Here is a 22,647-nt window from a genome sequence, read left to right on the forward strand (position 1 = left end):
TGTATGAGTATGCCTAAAATATGAGACAAATTGAAAATTTTGTTTGTGTTCCATCTAGAAACAAAAGAAAGGTCAGCATTGAATGATTATACCAAAAAACCAACCACAATGATTAACAAATATAAAAGTGAGACCCCACCTCATTACCACTTGGCTCAAGCCAGATAATATAAAGACATGTTTCTTGAAAATATAGCGTTGTTTCTTGAAAATATAGCGTAATATACAAATCATGAAGGATTAACAAGGTCCTTTTAATAACAAAAAATATCATCAACAAAGGCCTAAAGAGTGCCTAAAGAGTACAATCATGTCAACTTTATTTCTGTAAAACTGACCTTCCACTTATATTTGACAATCATAGATCCATCAGCCATAACAAGATGTTTTGCATTCAGATCAAATTTCTGGAATATGACCTTTTATTGTTGAAATCAACATAAAAAAGAGAAGCAAAATTCATGCGGTATGACTGTATCAGATTCTGCAAAGGTTGTCGTTCAATACCTGATTCGCCACAAAAATTCAAAAATATATTATAAATAATATTTAAAGGCAATACATACATACACCAACACGCTTGAAAAATAATACAAAAGGAAACATCAATTTGAGACAAGAAGTAAAGCATTAGTACCTTCACAGCTCTAGGCCCAAACTCACATCCAAATTGAGGTGTAATAATATGTCGACACTACTTGCTCAAAATTCTGCATCCGCCATTGCAAGTATTTTATAGTGTTGCAACATAAAGAAAAATATTTACACTCCAAAATAACCATAGAGACAGTATTCATTGTTCCGCAGCGAATCATCCATGTGCATCAGGAGCTCAATCCAGAGAGGAGAAAAAAAAAAGATTTAAAGAAAAACAAAGAAAGATCACGACACAAGTCACAATCAAAATGGCAACAGTAGGGATAGAAATAAGAGAACAATAGTCGATGAAATTCTTTAGGCTCTGCTTTAGTGTAAATATATCCAGACAACAATATATAAGAATGCTTCTAGCTGATTTGCATTTTGGCAGACTGCAGTGGAAGTCTATTTGAAACCAAATGCAGTTTTTATTTTGGAGCTCATCCTACTTGAAACAAAATGCAGGAGACACCTCTGTTAAAGCCAGTGAGGCAAATGTAGTAGCAAGCAGAAAGGTTGATTCATTGCAGAGTGCCTCTAGTATCAGAATTGGCAAAAACCCCTATACAAAACGATACATGATCAGCTGTCAAGTATTTTAAGAAATCATGCATTTTAGTATCAAGAATCATACTTTAACAAATTTAATCATCTGCAATAATAAAACTCATGTGATAAACATATGATAAATCATTAAAAACATCTTTTGAAATCTATTCATTTCCTGTAGGCCATAAACATAATCTTATACTGGGGAAGTTCCTATTAGATGCTGATATACATATATGCCACGTATACATTGTGACGTCTGATCACTCACCCCATCAGCTAGGACTTTGTTTACCTGTAATGTCATACAAGTACACTAAGGTATACTAGAAACACCAAACTTGTGCCACTGCATTGTTGTTACACTCATAACCTGCCATCGATATGGTTCGGCCTATATTCTGCGCACCAGCACATGTGGTCTCTATATAAACTCTGTTACATCTTGGGACGCGAATACTAGTTATATAAAGGATCCTCCCAAAACTTATCATCTCATACTTAAATGTAATGTTGACTCTATTGGCCTCAACTTACTTAATAGTAACAATATCATGTGATATGTTCGAGCAATCATTCTTGATACAACATAAGTCATGGATAAGACATATAAGTATCATCATGGATCTCATTTTGGAACAAATAGTAGCTATGAAATCATTTAATATGATGTTACTCACACAAGCTCATCCCTGCATGCACGAGTTCACAAAACGCTTTAAACACTTGCATGCATTCTATCAAACACTTGGGAAGGCATGCAATTTAGACAAAATACAATTAGAGGGGTAGTTTTCACTTGCCTCAAATCCGAGGTTAAAGACTTGACGCAAACTTTTTTATATCCGTACCTTGGTCAATCTATACAACATTACATATAAGGGATGAATCACTTTTAAAGACGAGGGATTTCAAATCAATGCTACGCTAGTTAAATAGCATATTTCCTATACTTATATTGTATGACTAAATAAAATGTAAGTACATAAATGTTGTGACTAACAAGATACTTTTATATTTTAAATGAGAATAATGATTTTTCCAAAATAGATCTTCTGAATAAGGAAAGGGGCAATACTATAAAGACTTACTGGTGGGGAAGCGCTTGCACGTTTCCAAATACAATGTCTTGTAATGAGATTCAAAACATGGGATATTCTTACTCAGAAGCTTAGAAGTGGTTGGTTCTTGTTTCTAATCAGATCAAAACTTGTGAGACCCAACAATTTGCATTCAATCCTAATCTCTTATCTGGGGCTCCCTTGTTATGCTAAATTTAAAGATAAAAAGATATGGCAGGGAATCATTGATAAGATGGAGAAGAAATTATCTCCATGGAAGAAACAATATTTATTCTTTGGAGGTGGATTGACACCGGTAAAGAGTGTTTTGGATGGTATTCTCGACTTATTTAATGTCTCTTAAACCCATTCCTATTAGTGTGGAGAAAAGAATCAATAAGTTAAGACGTGACAGCCTATTGGAAGGCAACCCGGAGAAAAAGAAAATGCATTTGGTTAGTTGGAAAAAGGTGATGACTTGTAAAAGAGGTGGAGGCTTGAGTGTGATGAATCTTAAACTCCAAAGAGCTTACTTTGTAAGTGGTTATGGAGACTGAACTATAGCAAGAAAGAACTTTGGGAAGATATTATTTCCACTAATTATAACATCAATAACAATAACAAAAAACCCAGTGTAATCCTACAACCCGTGCTTTGCCTAACAAAGTAAGCTCTATGAAAAAAGAAGAAGCAATCTTTGGTGTGATTTGCCGCTGATAAGATTGAAAGTGGGAGATGGAAAGTTAATCAGATATTGGATCGATCACTAGCTTGATGTTGGAGTGCTCAAAGACCAATTTCCTGATTTATACAACTTAGTCGCCAGTAAAGATGTTGCGGTAGCTGATTATGTCTCTAACTTTGGATGGCAGCTTCATTTAAAAGAAATTTGGAGTTGGGAAGTATTACTCTGTTGCTGGAAATTTTGCTATATGTGGTGCTAGATGACAAAAATGTAACGACCCAAACCGATGGGCCGCGACGGGCACCCGGTACCTTACTCAACCGAGTACCAACGTAACGTATCTTTCATATTACATCATCATATACACGCGACATACGGGCTTAATAGACCAACATTATCATTTACAAACTCAAAACAAAGGCCGACAAGGCCGTACAATCTTTCACGTATATGACATATGTCTACAAGCCTCTAAGAGTGCATAAATGTCATAAAGGACGGGTCAGAGTCCCTACATACCAAACAATACACGTCTAAATCATACTAACCAAACAAGCAACCCCGAAGCAAATGGAGCGCACCAACATCTTCCACTGAGCTGATAGCCTACTTGGAGGGCTCTTGATCTGTCTATCGGGACCTGCGGGCATGAAACGCAGCGTCCCCAGGCAAAGGGACGTCAGTACGAATAATGTACCGAGTATGTAAGGCACGTAAATAAATACATAAGAGACATAGAAGACATATAGAATACATGACTCAACCTGTAAGTCTGAATAACTTTGTAAATCATAAATTACTTTTAGCGTTATGCATATGCGTATGAATGTCATGTCGTGCATATGTACATGTTTCATAACATCATCAGCCTCTGAGGGCATTCCATCATATCATATCGGCCACTGTGGGCAAAATCATCATCGTATACCAGCTGATCAGGTGGTGATGCGTATATAACGCCATAACCTTTCCCATATCCCATACATATATATACATACATATATACGTGTATATAACGCCGTTTGAATACATACATATATATGCGTATATAACGCCATTTGAATACATACCCATATATGCGTATATAACGCTGTTTGAATACATACCCATATATGCGTATATATATGCGTATATAACGCCGTTTGAATCATATTTCAACCACTGTGGGCAACATCATCGTAACTTATTACTGCGATGCATAATATCACCATAATTTAATACTGCGGGACGTAATATTTCGGGGCGTAACAAAAAAGAGACTCAAATATGGCTAGTATGTAAATTTGAAACTTTCTCTGTCTATTGGAAACAACCTCTCTATCCTCATAAAGTAAGATCTGTGTACACACTATCCTTTCCAGACCCCACGGTGTGGGATAAGACTGCGTATGGTGTTGTTGTTGTTGTCTCAGTGAGTAGCTGTTACAATTTATTTTTGAAATAGTCAGGAGGACGGGAGAAGGAATGGCATTGGAGATCAATATGGAAGCCTTACTCAAGATAAGCTACAATGGAGAGGGATTTCATTATGCAACAGATGCCTCCCTTGTAGTAACTCTGGAGGATAGCAACAACAACAACAACAACCACCCAGTCTAATCTCACAAGTGGGATTTGAGGACACCTACCCTGGGGGTTAGAGGACGACAACTACCTATATTTGCATTGTAGCTTCACTTGGTAGATCTAATCTATTTTTTTTATCGGTTTGGAAGTCTGTTGGGTGATCCACAAGATGTGAAGCAGCTCCTTTTATGCTGGTATGGGCAGAAGGTGGACAGTGGATGCATACAGATTTGGAGGACTATTCCTATGTGTATCATCTGGACTATTTGGCTTGAAAGAAACATGAGATGTTTTGATGGGAAGGCTGAGCATATCTCTTTTGTAAACTTTAAAAGTCTGCAAACTCTATACTTTTACTGCAGGAGGAACAAACTTTATAGGATGAGTTTTTGGAGTCATTGCTATGTTATGTGTAAGTCTTATTTCCTCCTCCCTTGTTGTTTACAGTCATTTTTCCAACTAACAATACTCACAGTATCAAAATTAATTGCAGGAGATACCAGAAAGAAGCTTCAACCGCAAGAAGCCCCCAACAGTCACTCTGGTAACCCCCAACAGGATACTAGACTCATATAAATCCAACAGCAACAAAATTCGAACTCAAAACCTGATCAAGAGAGATGATAGAATCTGGTCCCAGGCTATTTTTCTCCAAAACGTGGTCCTTTGATCAGAGGACTGAAGGATTGCATATAGGTATTCGTAACACACAGCGGATGACAATAACAATCCTAGGCAGATTTTTTCGTGTCTAAAATTTATTTACGTGTTAATAGATCGGATCTAAGACATACCTGGTGAAGAAGTCTTGTTTCAAATTCTTCGATAGTGCGAAGACTCTATGTGTATCCACACCGAGACCGATCCTTGCTATCAACTTTTTGATCAACGAAACCCGCGAACAAATTGAACGAAAAATATTGTGCTGAAATTTTTCTCAAAAATCTCAACTCAATGTTACAAGAACAAGAAACACTTTTCTTGTAATTGTATTTTCTCTCTTGGCTTTGTATTGCACTCTCACTTTCACAAAGTATTTTTTCTCTTCTCAAGAATTAATCATAATGCGGCAAATTTTCTCCATCACCCTTTATATAGCACCACTTATAAACCTTTTTCCTATTTGGGTGAGGTAATGATTTACGTAGGATAAAAGTTTTATTCCAAAAATAAACTTTATGGAATTTTATGGAAAACAGGAAAATCACGTCTCAATTGAAACGTGACTGCCGAGTCTTTCATGTGAATCCTCCAACTCAAAGTTGGATTCTCTTATTTATGAACTTTTTATATTAATATAATATCTTCCTATTGAAAATATTAATCCCATTCCAAATAGGATGAAACTGCCCATTACATGTTAATAATCCAATTCAAAAATGAATTTATTAACAAGCCTTTATTAATATTCTATTTTATATACATCTCTTCTATAAAATAATATTAATTATATGTATCACATATATTTCAACCAAGAGATATAATTTAATTTCTATTCCAAATAGAAACTTCAATTTGTTCACAATATTAATTATATCCTCTGTGCTAGCAAAGAATATAATCATATTTCATTTGGACTAATAACTAAATCTATTTGACTAATTAAATTCCTTAATTTAATTATCAAATAATAAGTTAATTAATCCTTTCGCAAATATCAGAACACTTGTAAGTGTGCGACCCATAGGTTCAATACTAAACTGGTAGTAAATTGACCACATCAATATACTAATCAAAGGTGGCGTCTAGCAACACTCCTTAATGACCGGATAGCATGAAGTATACAATTTACTCTCAAGAACCAGTAGAAGAATAATGTAGTAATTCCTTCTGTCCTTATAGCTCTGGATCACCCTAGGATATGGTTCAACTGTCAAATCCTAATAGGCGACCAACTATGTGTTCATGTCAATTATAATCGACCATTGAATAACCTAAGAAACGCTTTTCTTCTTTCATTCAATTGCCCTGGCCAAGGTCTTAATTTGATCGTTTATAATTCATGACAACATGAAGCTTAAACTCATTACCAAGAGTTGACAGATTCCATCTTGATCAATCACTAATTCTACAAGTATTCAATCGTACCCAATATCCTTTCAACTATGGCCCTAGGGCCATAGGTGTCTAGTATTAAAGCACAACAAATAACTTGTCAATTACTATGAAGATCTCAGGTCAAAGGAAACTCTTACATCACATTCTTCAAGAGAATATCCTATTGACAGTTTATGGTAATTCTAACCATTAGGAATTATCCAATGAGTCGGTTCAATGACCATATCTCTATATGCATCATCTATCTATGTAATTTAGTTAATGAGATCAACTAATCTTTATCCCATAAAGACGATCACATAAATATTGATCTAACCGGTTACTAATGTCCAAATTAATAATCCTACGATCAAGAATAAATTTAGATTAAATTATATGAAACTTTACTCTCATTATCATGATCTCCATCATGATGACAAGTCTCAAAATTTAATCAAGGACCTTATCAAATGAATCAAGCAATTAATAATAACGATAAAAGAATATCAAATTTCCATATATATATTTTATATCAAATAACGTTTACAAAATTAATAATAACGATTAAAGAATATCAAATTTCCATATATATTTTATATCAAATAACGTTTACAAAATTTTGTTCAAATCATCAAATATGATATTGGATCTAGGGCATATCTACTATATTCCTAACAATCTCTCACTTGCACTAGAGCCAATCGCTCTTGTACTTCATTCTCAATTTTCACTTGTGCTGGTCAAACTCCTTTGCACCAAGAGCTTTAGTGAATGGGTATGGAGCATTTTCCTTTCCATCAATCTTTTGAATCTAGACGTCTCCACGTCCAATGATTTCTCTTATCAAGTGATCCCTTGGCAAAACGTGTTTGGACTTTTGGTGTGATCTTGGTTCTTTTGCTTGAGCAATGGCTCCAGTATTGTCACACAACAGTGGAACCGCACCTTCTATTGAAGGAACCACACCAAGTTCAGTTAAGAACTTTTTCATCCATACAGCTTCCTTAGCAGCTTCACTAGCTGCTATATATTCTGCTTCAGTCACTGAATCAGCTACTGTAGCTTGTTTGGAACTTTTCCAACTCACTGCACCACCATTTAAGGTGAATACATAACCAGAAATAGATTTGCTATCATCTCTATCTGAAGAGAAACTTGCATCAGTATAACCTTCAAGTTTCAACTCAGAATCTCCATAGATGAGGAATTGATCTTTAGTCCTTCTTAAGTACATAAGAATGATCTTCACCACCTTCCAATGTTCCTCACCAGGATTTGCCTGAAAGCGGCTAGTCACTCCAAGTGCATAAGCCATATCAGAACGTGTACATGTCATGGTATACATGATAGCTCCCACGGCACTAGCGTATGGGATCCTACTCATGCGTTCTCTCTCTTAAGGTGTTTTAGGACAATCCTCCCTACTGAGAGTAATTCCAGTTCCTATCGGTAGATAGCTTCGTTTGGAATTATCCATATTATACCTCTTTAAGATGGTATCAATGTACAAAGACTGGGAAAGTCCAAGCAACTTCCTAGATCTATCTCTATAGATCTTTATTCCTAATATATAAGTTGCTTCTCCCAAGTCTTTCATTGAGAACTGTTCAGATAGCCAAATCTTGGTACTTTACAATGCCGGTATGTCATTCCTTATGAGCAATATATCATCAATATACAACACTAAAGATATAATTGTGCTCCCACTAACTTTTTTGTACACACAAAGTTCTTCTTCGCATCTAACAAAATTGAACTTTTCAATTGTCTTGTTAAAGCGAATATTCCAACTTCGAGAAGCTTGCTTTAGTCCATAAATGGATCTTTGTAGCTTGTAAATTTTATTATGATCAGATGAAGATGTGAAACCTTCAGGTTGTGTCATGTACACATCCTCTTCTAGCTCACCATTAAGGAAAGCTGTTTTCACATTCATTTGTCATATTTCATAATCATAGTATGCTGCTATAGCAAGCAAAATCCAAATTGATTTGAGCATTTCCAGGGGAGAGAACGTCTCATCATAGTCGACTCCTTCTTTCTGACGATATCCCTTGGCAACAAGATGGGTTTTGTAGGTCTCCACCTTTCTGTCTGCTCCAATCTTTTTCTTAAAAACCCATTTACAACCTATAGGTTTTATATCCTTTGAAGGTTCAACTAAAGCCCATACTTTATTTTCCTTCATGAATTTCATTTCGGATTCCATGGCCTTTAGCCATTTCTCATAATCAGAACTTTGTATAGCCTCTTCATAGGTCTTAGGGTCATCATCATCATGATCAACCTCATTTGATACATCATCTTGTATCATTAGATTTAATCTAGTTGGTACATGACGTAGACCTTCTAAGAGGTGCTTGTACAACCTGTTCACCTTGTGCTGGATTTGGTTGTTGTTCAATTTGGTTTGGAACTGGTTCATTAACCTGTTCTTGAACTTCATTTAGTTCTTGAACTTCAACCGTTGAAGATGGCAACTTCAAAACATCCAATAAAGGTTCTTCAACTTGGGTCTTATGATCTTTATATTGTGTTGATTCATTAGTTTCTTGAACTTCATCAAGTTCTATTTCTCCATTAATTTCCTTCTAAAAGAAATTCCCTTTCCAAAAAGGTTGCTCCTCTGGCCACAAACACTTTATGGTCAGAAGGGTGATAGAAATAATATCCCATTATTTCCTTGGGATACCCAATGAACCTATACTTCTCAGATCTTGAGTCAAGTTTATCAGACTGTAGTCTCTTAACATACGCTAGATAACCCCAAACTTTAATATGTTTAAGGTTAGGCTTACATCCTTTCCATATCTCATATGGTGTTGTAGAGACTGACTTAGTGGGAACTTTATTAAGCAAGTATGTTGTTGCTTCCAAAGCATATCCCCATAAATTTATTGGAAGATCAGTGAACCCCATCATAGATCTCACCATATCTAATAAGGTTCGATTTCTCCTTTCAGACACACCATTGTGTTGTGGTGTTCCTGGAGGTGTCCACTGTGAGAGAATCTCATTCTCTTTGAGATATTTGGTAAAATATTCACTAAGATATTCTCCACCTCTATTAGACCTTAGTACTTTAATACTTTTACTACGGAACCTTTTGAACATTTTAAAAGATTCAGACTTGTGTTTCATAAGATACACAAATCCATATCTTGACATATTACCAGTGAAGGTGATGAAGTAAGAATATCCACCTCTAGCTTGAATTTTCATGGGCCCACAAATATCTGTATGAATTAGTCCCAATAATTCAAAAGTTCTTTCTCCACTTCCAGTAAATGGAGATTTGGTCATTTTTCCTTTGAGACAAGATTCACAAGTTGGATATGATTCAAAATCATACTTATCAAGGTACCCTTCCTTGTACAACTTGTTAATTCTTTTCTCTCCAATATGACCAAGCCTACAATGCCAAAGGTATGTATGATTTACATGATCATCTCTTTTCCTCTTAAGACTTGAAACATGCATAATCGAATCAGCATTCACATTAGGTAAGACATAAACATCATGTTGGAGATAGTCACTCACATATAAATTATCACCATAATTATAGAGCAAATACCGTTGCCTATAATAATGCGAAAGCCATGTTGGTCTAACATAGAAGCTGAAATTATGTTCGAAACAAATTTAGGAACGTAATAACAATCATCCAACATAAGTACTTTGCCCGTAGGCATTATTAAAGAAATTGATCCTACAGCTACGGTAGCAACTTTTGCACCATTTCAAACTTGTAGATTAACTTCTCCTTTCTTTAGTTTCCTACTTATCTTGAACCTTTACAACCTATTGCAGATGTTATAACCACTGCCAGTATCTAATACCCACAGTGAAGAATTAGTAGTAGCTAAAGAAACCTTGAAAACGTTTTTCATTAATGTCTCACCTTGTTACTTGTCCTTTAGAGTTGCAAGATACTCCTTGCAGTTTCTCTTCCAATGCCCTTTCTTCTTACAGTGAAAACATTTAGCATCATATACTAACTGCAAGATCAAATCTTCAGAAATCTCTTCACCAAGCTTGTACCCCAATTTCTCATGTTCTTTGGTAAGAACAATCATATGATTGACAAGGGGTCCAACTGGAGAGTTTTCAATGTCCAACTGTATATCAACCATCTTCTTAAGATATTCAATGATTGCAGTTGGATCCATATTCTGATGTTTCCTCTGGAGTTCGGAGCTCATAAAAGCGAGAATGATGTGTTTAATAGTAAGACATTCTTCCAAGTATTTCTGATAAACCTTGGTGCCCTGAACATCATTCTCTGGTGGGATTATCTTTGCAGGCTTATTGATCACATCAATGAACTTTTCATGCATGAGAACAATTCTCAAATTTCTATACCAGTCATCAAAGTTTGGTCTTGCCAACTTGTTGGTCTCAAGTATATCACGCAGTGATATAACAGACATATTGAGAATTTAAAATATAGAAAAGAAAAGGCAATAATATAAGAACATATTTGCATATATCATAAAGACATGGACTTTATCTAAATGATATTTCCACTAATTATTTTAAACTACTTACCCTCATTATAGTTTACGAAATCTTTATTTCTGTTAGTGGAGTAAAGGAATCCTTTAACAATATGTATGAGCCCCTCGGAAGTCAAGTCGTTTCTCACATACATTTTAAAGGTCGGTACTCTTACCAATTGTATCCCCATACAATTTCCTTAAATAGCTCTATGTCAAATAGTCCCCTGGTAGTCAGGTCGATCCTATTGACATAGTTGAGTTCAACCATCATGATAGCAAAGAACTTATTAGATTTTATACTCCCCCGGGTGGTCCAGGCGTCTAGTGTAAAATTGAATAATTCTTTCAATCCATACATCTAATGCAATAAATAATTTTAACATATTCTCAAACTATAAGTCTCCTGGTAGTCAGGCCGCTCCTTATAAACAAAAAATAAGTAAAATTATTTACCTTGATGGATAGCTCTATAATAAAATATCTTATATTTTATTATTTAAGAACTCAAATTTTAGTAAGAGGGAATTGTTACTAAAATAATTTTTAATAACATGAAGATCAAATCTTTTATAGCATGTGAATTTAGTTCAAGTTGTCTACATGCTTAGTCCTAAATTGATTTACATCACATGTAATAAATAATTCAAAATTATGTAATGAACAAGCACGTGACATAAAAATAATTTTTAATAACATGAAGATCAAATCTTTTATAACATGTGAATTAGTTCAAGTTATCTACATGCTTAGTCCTAAATTAATTTACATCACATGTAATAAATAATTCAAAATTATGTAATGAACAAGCACATGATATAAAAACGAAATTCAACATCCTCTAACATGTTTATCTTATATATCATATAAAAAGAATTCATGCCAGAATATTATTATTAATTAACATCTCATGAACTAATAACAATTAAAACAACAGTAGAATCCAATAACCTATTATAGATTACCATCGTATCTAATACAAAATTTCAAATTTAAGTTACGAACTATCTCAATAGTTTAACTTATATGTATACATATTTTATTTACATAAAATAATATCAATCCATATGCATTCAAAAAATTTGACTATAGCACAAGACACATGTATTATGGTTTGAACGCTTCAAATATAATCTTAAAATATTTCGTAAATAAATTTTAAACACAATAAACCATGGCTCTGATACCACTGAAGGATTGCATATAGGTGTTCGTAACATGCAGCGGAAGATAATAACAATCCTAGAAATCTTTTCGTGTCTAAAATTTATTTACATGTCAATAGATCGGATCTAAGACGTACCTGGTAAAAAAAGTCTTGTTTCAAATTCTTCGATAGTGCGAAAATTCTATGCGTATCCACACCGAGACCGATCCTTGCTATCAACTCTTTGATCAACGAAACCCGCGAACAAATTGAACAAAAAATATTATGTTGAAATTTTTCTCAAAAATCTCAACTCAATGTTAGAAGAACAAGAAACACTTTTTTTGTAATTGTATTTTCTCTCTTGGCTTTGTATTACACTCTCACTTTTACAAAGTATTTTTTCTCTTCTCAAGAATTAATCATAATGCAGCAAATTTTCTCCATCACCCTTTATATAACACCACCTATAAACCCTTTTCCTATTTCGGCGAGGTAATGATTTACATAGGGTAAAAGTTTTATTCCAAAAATAAACTTTATGGAATTTTATGGAAAACAGGAAAATCACATCTCAATTGAAACGTGACTGCTGAGTCTTTCATGTGAATCGTCCAACTCAAAGTTGGATTCTCTTATTTATAACTTTTTATATTAATATAATATCTTCCCATTGAAAATATTAATCCCATTCCAAATAGGATGAAACTGCCGATTGCATGTTAATAATCCAATTCAAAAATGAATTTATTAACAAGCCTTTATTAATATTATATTTTATATACATCTCTTATATAAAATAATATTAATTATATGTATCACATATATTTCAACCAAGATATATAATTTAATTTCTATTCCAAATAGAAACTTCAATTTGTTCACAATATTAATTATATCCTCCGTGCTAGCAAAGAATATAATCATATTTCATCTGGACTAATAACTAAATCTATTTGATTAATTAAATTTCTTAATTTAATTATCAAATAATAAGTTAATTAATCCTTTCGCAAAGATCAGAACACTCGTAAGTGTGCGACCCCATAGGTTCAATACTAAACTGGTAGTAAATTGACCACATCAATATACTAATCAAAGGTGGCGTCTAGCAACACTCCTTAATGACCGGATAGCATGAAGTATACAATTTACTCTCAAGAACCAGTAGAAGAATAATGTAGTAATTCCTTCTGTCCTTATAGCTCTGGATCACCCTAGGATATGGTTCAACTGTCAAATCCTAATAGGCGACCAACTATGTGTTCATGTCAAATATAATCGACCATTGAATGACCTAAGAAACTCTTTTCTTCTTTCATTCAATTGCCCTGGCCAAGGTCTTAATTTGGTCGTTTATAATTCATGACAACATGGAGCTTAAACTCATTACCAAGAGTTGACAGATTCCATCTTGATCAATCACTAATTCTACAAGTATTCAATCGTACCCAATATCCTTTCAACTATCGCCCTAGGGCCATAGGTGTCTAGTATTAAAGCACAACAAATAACTTGTCAATTACTATGACGATCTCAGGTCAAAGGAAACTCTTACATCACATTCTTCAAGAGAATATCCTATTGACAGTTTATGGTAATTCTAACCATTAGGAATTATCCAATGAGTCGGTTCAATGATCATATCTCTATATGCATCATCTATCTATGTAATTTAGTTAATGAGATCAACTAATCTTTATCCCATAAAGACGATCACATAAATATTGATCTAACCGGATTACTAATGTCCAAATTAATAATCCTACGATCAAGAACAAATTTAGATTAAATTATAAGAAACTTTACTCTCATTATCATGATCTCCATCACAATGTCAAGTCTCAAAATTTAATCAAGGACCTTATCAAATTAATCAAGCAATTAATAACAATGATAAAAGAATATCAAATGCCATATATATTTTATATCAAATAACGTTCACAAAATTATGTTCAAATCATCAAATATGATATTGGATCTAGGGCATATCTACTATATCCCTAACAAGGACCAGCACAGATCGATTGGAAACGTCAAGGCGATGCCAAAACACGAAGCCGGACCGATATCGGGTCACTCACGTGCCTCCATGCACTGCTCAGTTGTCTCCGACTGATTGGCGCATCAGATTTTGGATAATGACAAATCAAAGGAAGATGTGTCTCCCTTAGATAGGTAGTGAAAATCATTTTCCAAGTCTTAAGCACCAGAGACGAGGCAACACCTATTTCTGGCGAGTCAACAGTGGTAACTCCAACGTATCACCAATTCAACTCAGAGAAGACTCCTGATACCATGTAATAGACAATGTATTGGAGAGTTTCTGGTATGTTATTCCAAGAAGTAAGAGGTATAAATACATGTACATTGGGTTCCAACCAAGGAAAGAATAACAAATGAATCCTACAAATTTGCTACGAGTCTACATATTTGCTATCTATAAATGGACAATGTATATTAAATTGAAGTATGACTATGTGCATTCTGTCACAAGTACCACCATGAATATTCCTGGGTAGTATAGTTTATATTTCTGCAAAAAGAAAAATATTAGGTGCTGAAATAGTGAAGTAATACTCATAATGCTGTAGAACTGGAACTTAGTATATGCTTAAGAGGTCTTAATAGCTTTGTCAGGAAACAATTTCATATTTACCAGATGTCTAGCTCAAGCACAAGCTAACAAAAATTCCACTCAAACTCACGAGACTGCTGTTATAAAAACACAATCCTTGTTGGCAGCAGCTCTGGTAATTTTATGAAAATCTATCAGAGGAATAAAAATCATTTGACGGCTAAGGTATGAATTGAAACTAACCTGTCAAGTGCCAATGAAGCAGTTCTTAAAGTTACAATCCAAGATCTGGAGGGAATACAGAAAGCTTGCATCCGCATCTGTTAGTGCTACCCTCTTCTTTTCTTAGTCTCTTCTTTAGTATTGCTCGTGCAGATTTAGCGGCAGATTCACTGGTATAGTGAAGTTCCATTAGCTGGAGGCTTTGCACATCAGCAAGTGCAGCTGGGAGTTCCTCAAGCTTATCACATGATATAAGAACAAGGCGTTTTAGTTGTGGAAAGTTCAAGGATGAGGCCTTCCAAGAAGAGAGATCTGTCCTCTGAATCCATAGGACCTGCAGACGAGGAAAACCACCATCGTCTGGTTCCCACGACTGTCCCCTAAACGCATTTTCTTTCAACTTCAGCACTTCAAGGTACTCTAATAGACCTAATATAGACATATCTTTCCATTTTAACCAAGTATCTATCAGAGTGAGCTTTTTCAGCTTCTGAGGAAAAATATATGCTGGAGGAAGGTGTAGCTGTTTACCACTTTGACGAGTATCATTTACCAACTTCAGATTTTCGAGGCACTCTAACTTACCTATGTTGCTGAACAAACCAGAGCCAGATCCGTCCTTGCTGGCTTCTAGAAGTGCAGCTATTTTTCCACGAACACCTAATTTCTTGAGATTAGGAGTTCTAGTAAAAATTTCTGCAGTGCAACATTCAGGTGCTATAGTAGAAAGTGTTTGTAGGTAATGATTCACCCCCTTTCTGCTCTTGGGGTGCTTAGGGGATGGCAATATAGCAGAGGCATTTGTGCACACATGCCTTAATCTTGTCATATTCCAAATGTCTGCTTTAATGTCAAGAGTACCCAGTTGTGTTTCAATTATAAGTGTTTGTACATTCCAAAGATTCCCAATGTTTGTAGGAATGGTCATAATCGAGTCAGTTGAGAAAGCAATGTACCTCAAATGGAATAATTTGAAGAATTCTTTAGGAAAACGACTGAACTTGATTGATTCCGCATCTAGTACCCTAAGCAAGGGAAAGGCTCGGGGGATTATATCACCTAAAGGCATCTCAAATTTTTTCGAGGCAAAGCATAAGAACGACCTAACATGCTCACCAAAGGGTTTTGTTGACAAGAATTCAGAAACAGATGAATGAATACACAAGCGACGATAAGTGGCTAACTCTTGTTTCTCTGGAAAAAAATGTTCTTGCCCTCGTTTGATTTCTTGGAATAGATTTTCCTCCATCATAGCCTCATGTCTGCAGAAATCATGCAACATGTCATGAACACGACATGTTTTGATTTGACCACTAGAACTCCTTTGCATTACCATCACTAAGTTCCTATTGACAAGATCATTCAAGTGGTCCTCTGCTATATCCTCTAGAGTCAATGGTCTTTGGTATTGTATCAATCCTTCCGCGATCCATAAACAAATCAACTTCCGAGCTGAAATTTCAGAACCGCCAGGAAAAGCCCCACAATATAAGAAGCACGCCTTTAAATCATAAGGCAAACGATCATAACTCATCTGCACCAATTTCTTGCAGTTCTCTGGATCTCTATTTATGAGGTGCTCACCCACACTGTCAGCCACCAGCTCCCACTCCCTTGTCGTCTTTCCTTTGCCTATCAAAGCTCCGGCAATAACAACTATCGCAAGTGGTAAGCCCCTACATTTTTTGGCTATAGATTTTCCAGGTAATTCTAACTCAGATGGACATTTTTCCTTGTGAAAAACTCTCTTCTCAAGTAGCTCCCAACTTTCATTCACAGTCAAAAACTTTAGATCATGAGGTCTATCATTGCAATATCTGGCAACATTGAATTTCCTAGTGGTCATCAAGACTCTACTGCATTTACCGTTATTGGGGAAAGCAATTTTGATGCGATCCCAAGCTTCAATTGTCCACACATCGTCTAAAACAATAAGATACTTCCCACCCTTCCCCAAAAGCTCACGTGCTTCATCTGCTAAATCCTCCTCTGGTACATCATAGTACTGTTTGGTGTTTCGAGTAAATTTGCTGACGATGTTCAGAAATATGTCCCTTCGCTTGTACAATTGAGAGACATTTACCCAAATGCAGGGGAAGAACTCACACTCAACCTTAGGATCCTTGTAAATCTTATATGCCAAAGTTGTTTTTCCAAGACCAGGCATACCAGTGATTGGTACAACCTCAAGATGATCTGATCCTCCAATGAGACGATCGATTACAGTTTTCGCTTCCTCATCAAAGCCTACCACATCGTCTTCCTCTACTACAGGGACCTGTTTTAGGATTTTAAAGAAGAAAAAAGGCCATATATATGATATTAGAAATGTTTTTAAATAAAAGATGAAAAAACATGATTGTGAAACGAACGTGCTAATGTAAGTAGATTTTACGAAATGCTGATATTATGAATGAATGCCAATTTAACATGTACATAGCCATCCTCGGAGTGTTATGCTTTTTTTCCTACTTTCTTTGTCAGATGGATGAATGTGTCTCTATACACACAATACACAGAGCACATCAATTTATATGAAGTCCTAGTTGAATGCGTCTGCACTCAATACAACAATATTCATAATGCGATTTTGGTTAGATGTAGATTGTAGCAAAAAGCAACCATCTTTATAAATAAATGCAGAGCATACAAAAGCACAAGATTGTTCAATCCTTTCTGAATTATTTACTCCAGTCCTAATTGGTTAAAACTATAAGTAACATAAACAATTTTGTGAATACCAAACACATAGTAAGATTTAAGTTCTTAGCATATCTAAAGGCCTATTTATACGTCGCGGCATAATACACATAAACACCATTAGATACACAACGAAAGTAATTCTTGAACTAGCTACAGCCCTGAACCATTCTACAATTAAATTGAGATTATCAAGAGCAGATACTGCAACAAGAATATGACGTTCATAATACACTCAACCTTGACTCCCAGTAGCTTTGGCCTAGTCCTCTTCTTCTTTTCCTATCCTTATCTGCTTCACTGCCTCTCATTGACAAAATTCAAACACTTCTTGATGGTTTTTAATTTTAAAGTTTTTGACATAAGTTGTCCGAAATTTTTTGTAGTTTCAACACACTGCTTTACTTTTAAATGGCAATAGAATCATTAACAGGAAAAAGAGAATAGAATGTATGGAAACAACAACTATTACGCTTCAGTTTCAAGATCAGTTATATGTCACGTCCCAAACTACCTCTAGACGTGTTTGATACCCAGCTAACACCACCTGCCAGGCGAACCCATTTCTCAAACATTTAGCCATTTACTCAAAAACTGGGAGAACAATTAAATGCAGAGTTAAAAGTATTATTAATTAAAGACGACATAATTATCACCCAATACCTTAGTCAATTGATAGAAAACCAACAATCACTCAAATAATAAACCTCTAGCCCAAATCTCACACTAAGACCATGAAGCATCTAGCAGAGTAATATGAGTTTTACTGACACGTATGCAAACCCCAAAGAAAAAAGAAATAGCTAACGCGAACTAGACAAAACTAAAACGAAAGCTACAGACTCATCAGCCACTAACTCTATCTCCCGCAATGGTATCTACATAGAGATGTAGGTAAAGAGTGAGTTATACGTAGGGGTGGGCATAAAATCCGAAAAATCAAATTCCGAACCGGACCGAATTAATTCGGTATTTCGGTTTCGGTGTTTTTCGGTATTTCGGTCTAATTCGGTATTGCAATTTCGGTATTTCGGTATGGTCCTCGGTATTAGAATTTTGAAATTTCGGTATACCGAAATACTGAATTTTTAAAGACATTTTCTTACTGCCCACTGCCCAGCCCCAGCGCCCTTCCCCAAACTTTTTTTGATTTAATTCCCAGCGCCCCAGCCCACATTTAGAAGAGAATTCATTGCACATTTGCCCAAACCTTCATTGCATATTCATTCTGGTTTTCGGAAGTTGCAATTAATTCATTGCACATTTGTAATTAATTCTCCTCTTCAGAAGTAGGTCCATTTTTGGGCAGAACTTCTATTAGCATTCATGAAATTGCAATTCCCTCTACCCAAAGTATCAGAATATTATTGAACAGCAGTACTATATTTTAGGAACCAAGCAGTGATGTCATTGTCAATTCATTTCTATTGAGATCTTTCTGTTATTGCACATTTGCACTTGTTCTGTTAAGTGTTAAATTTAATGCTGCTACAGCAGGCCAGCACGCTTGTTCTGTTAAGTGTTATTGCACTTGTTCGTCGTTGAATCAATTGGGTAGTTGAATTTGAATCATTTTTAGTGCTTGTTTTCATTTCCTGATTAGGAGTGTTGGGTCGTTGAATTTGAATCATTTTTTGTGCTTGTTTTCATTTCCAGATTAGGAGTGTGTGTGAACTAATCAACTAATAGAGACAAGTTGCATCAATCCAGGAAGGTAGAAGCCATAATATTAAACCGAAACCGTACCGAAATATTTTGGTACGGTATTTGGTATACACAATTGATAAACCGAAATACCGAACCGAAATACCGAATGCCCACCCCTAGTTATACGTAAATGTAATCCAGTAAAATCCTTTACCCGCCACTTTAAATACCTCTGGAACAAGTGTTAGAAAATACAAACACACTACAACAAGAACAATATACTAAACACGATAATTATACCATAACACAATATATAGGTATTAATAGAGTTAAAAATAATTAACTAACAAGAATACACGTTTCTCAATCCACTGCACACTGTGGACTTGTCATAACAGCAGTGAAAGAAGTTAACTAACACCTCTATAAGACATTGATGAGAACACGCCCGTTAGCGATGTGAAAGCACCTAACGTGTTTGAGAGAGTGAAGGAGGAAATTGAGGCTCTTGTTCAGGCGTTGCATCCTAAAAAGGAAGATCATAGTCATGATTCAACTTTAAATGCCGACAACAGGTTTCAAGAACATGCCTTTTCTATAGATAGACAACAAATGATTCTCACGATGTTACTTGATTTGTTTTATGGAAAATGTTGATTGTTGGGAGTATTTTTGGTCCCAATATTCCGGAGAGAAAAGGGGGAGTGGAGAGAAAAAAGGAAAAGCGTGTAATTAAATCATTTGAATTGAAGGCACTAATAATGAATTGGAAGCCTGAAATATATGTAATTTGTAAGTAATCCTTGTTTAGGGTGGATAATATATAAAATTAAAATAATTTTGGTAAATAAGTTTCAAATATTGTATATAAACGAAAAAATCCCTTATTATTATTATTATTATTATTATTTATAAACACCCAACCAAGTTAGTCAGTTTACCACCCATCATATATGATATAAAAAATATGGTCCACTAATAAATTAACTAGTATACTACCTTATATATAATAATAACTTTCCTCTTTCACTAGCTTAATATTTGACCCAATATATTTATATAAAAAGAAATTAATTCTCCATTCCTATTATTAGTAGGATATAATTAATTTTAGGTTATTAAATTACATGAATCCACACTATCATGTTGCTCTATTATAGCTCCGCTCAGTCGAAAATTATATAAAATATAAAAGAATTTAACTTATATCCACAAAACAACAATAAGAATAAAAAACCCAGTATAGGCCCACAAGTACTGAGGTCTGGGGAAGGTAATAGTACGCAAACTTTATCCCTTCAATGAATATATAGAGGTTATTTCTAATAGACCTGGAAAAATAAAAAAAGAGCAGTAGCAACAAGCAATAACGAGAACAAGATAAAAGAAAATAAGGCGGAAAAAATAACATATAGTGATAGAAATCTACAATATTAGAATACAAAAACTGCCACTAATAACACTGGAAACGTCCGAAAACACACAAAACTACCTATTAACCTACAATCTTAATCCTCGACTTCTACACCTGCATGTCCTCGGTCAGCTGAAGCAAAGCATATTTTGTCTAATCACATCTTCCCAATACTTTTTTGGCCTACCTCTGCCTCTCCTAAAACCCACCAAGGACAACCTCTTACATCTCCTTATCCTACTTTTCCTCTTCACATGTTCAAACCATCTAAGTCTCGCTTCCTGCATTTTGTCCTCCCTGGGAGCTGCTCCTACCTTGACCTGAATATCCTCATTCTTAATCTTATCAATCCTAGTATGTATGATGTATCATGTATGCACATTCATCTCAACATGCTCATTTATGCTACTTTCATTTTCTACAAAAGAGAATTCTTGACTGACCAACACTTTGTCCCGTACAACTAGTCAATCTAACTACTACTCCATATACACAGTGCAAATAAACATAATCAGATCACCCAAAAGGTATATACAAGTAATCCTCCAAAAAAAAAAAATAGATTTTGTAATTTCGAAAATAAGACAAGAAATATGCTGCAATAGGTAAAAGTAAGAAAACAACTAGACAACAACAACAACAACAACAACAATCCAGTATAATCTCACTTGGTGGGGTCTGGGGAGGGTAGTGTGTACGCAGGGGTAGAGAGACTGTTTCCAAATAGACCCCGACATACTTCCCTCCAAGAACTTCCCACCTTGCTCTTGGGGAGATTCAAACTCACAACCTCTCGGTTGGAAGTGGGGGTTGCTTACCATCAGAGCAACCCCTCTTGTCAACCTTCCTCTCATAGAAATTAAAAGAAATGAGATATTCACTCTCATACCTTCCTCTCCTGAGGGCCTCTGCTGGAATCATCATCAGAAAAAATAGCTTGAAGTGCATAAGTATTATCTCGGCGAATTATCTTCACCTTTTCCCTTGCAAATTCAATATCACCAGCAACCTCTTTAGTTCTAGCAACATGAGTCAGATGAAACCACTGAGCAAATTTATTTTTATCATCATGTCTCTTAGCTTCAATCACAAACTTAGCAATTGAATCCTCAGCATCATTCACCACTTTTCTGATGGTCTTTACAAGTGATTTCAAAACGTCATTGTCACTCCTGCATTCAGCTGCTTGTCTGAGAAAAGCATTGAAGTCATTCAGCTCTTGTAGTAAATTTTCAACTTCATCTTTTATTCCAACAATAAAGCCGGCGTTGTCGCGTAATAATTGCATCAAGTTTTCTACTAGAAATTTCACTGCTACATCTGCCATGGCTGCAGCAGCTATGATCTTGCTCTTACTTGGAAAGTTGACTAAGAAAGTAAAGTTGAGCTAGACGAACGAGAGCTGCCAATTGCCAATTAATAATTGTAGAATTATTTAAAGATTGGAAATTTTATGACATTTTGTCGTTGTCTGGTATTTCTTAGGTCTTTGCTTATTTAAGATAAAATGGAAAATGGCATAACAGATCATGGCTGGTCGGGCGAGACAACTAAATGGGCCTGATCCTGGGCCTGGTTGAGATTTGTTATAAAAATTGGACGGGGCGTCTTATTTGTTCGCACCCATTTAACTTATACCCATTTTTTTAAAAGGTTTTAACTTGTACTCACTTTTTAAATAACTTCAGTTGCCTTTATCCTTTTCCTTCTCCTCTTCTTTTTCTTCTTCTTCTTTCTTCTGTTGTTGTTGATGGTGCTATGAAACTTCACTTCATGGGATAATTACCATAAATATGTTTATCAGATTATTTAAAAATAAATTATAAATAATTACGTAAGTTAGTAGACAATAATTTGTGAATATTTTCATATATGTAAGTTAGTAGACAATGATAATTCTGTTCTT

At 35.1% G+C, this 22,647-nt stretch overlaps 1 protein-coding gene across 8 annotated transcripts; it reads right to left on the bottom strand.

Moving 5' to 3' along the window:
* Positions 1-238: 238 nt before the first annotated feature.
* On the bottom strand, positions 239-22,210 carry LOC107808668 (putative late blight resistance protein homolog R1A-3). Of its 8 annotated transcripts, XR_012703659.1 has the most exons (6): positions 21,631-22,210; positions 15,002-17,258; positions 12,337-12,422; positions 3,483-3,574; positions 638-1,201; positions 239-507 (listed from the first exon to the last, which is right to left on the bottom strand). XR_012703659.1 is itself a non-coding variant. In XM_016633207.2 (3 exons), the coding sequence occupies exons 1-2, from the start codon at positions 22,066-22,068 to the stop codon at positions 15,033-15,035; spliced, it is 2,664 nt and encodes an 887-aa protein (XP_016488693.1). In that variant the 5' UTR covers positions 22,069-22,210; the 3' UTR covers positions 14,498-14,716; positions 15,002-15,032. The 8 variants fall into 8 exon arrangements, 3 of the variants coding, with proteins under 3 accessions (XP_016488693.1, XP_075096714.1, XP_016488692.1); XR_012703658.1 differs by lacking the exon at positions 12,337-12,422; XR_012703660.1 differs by lacking the exon at positions 3,483-3,574.
* Positions 22,211-22,647: the final 437 nt, after the last annotated feature.

The sequence above is a fragment of the Nicotiana tabacum genome, chromosome 20, assembly GCF_000715075.1.
Source record: "Nicotiana tabacum cultivar K326 chromosome 20, ASM71507v2, whole genome shotgun sequence".
Lineage (NCBI taxonomy): Eukaryota > Viridiplantae > Streptophyta > Magnoliopsida > Solanales > Solanaceae > Nicotiana > Nicotiana tabacum.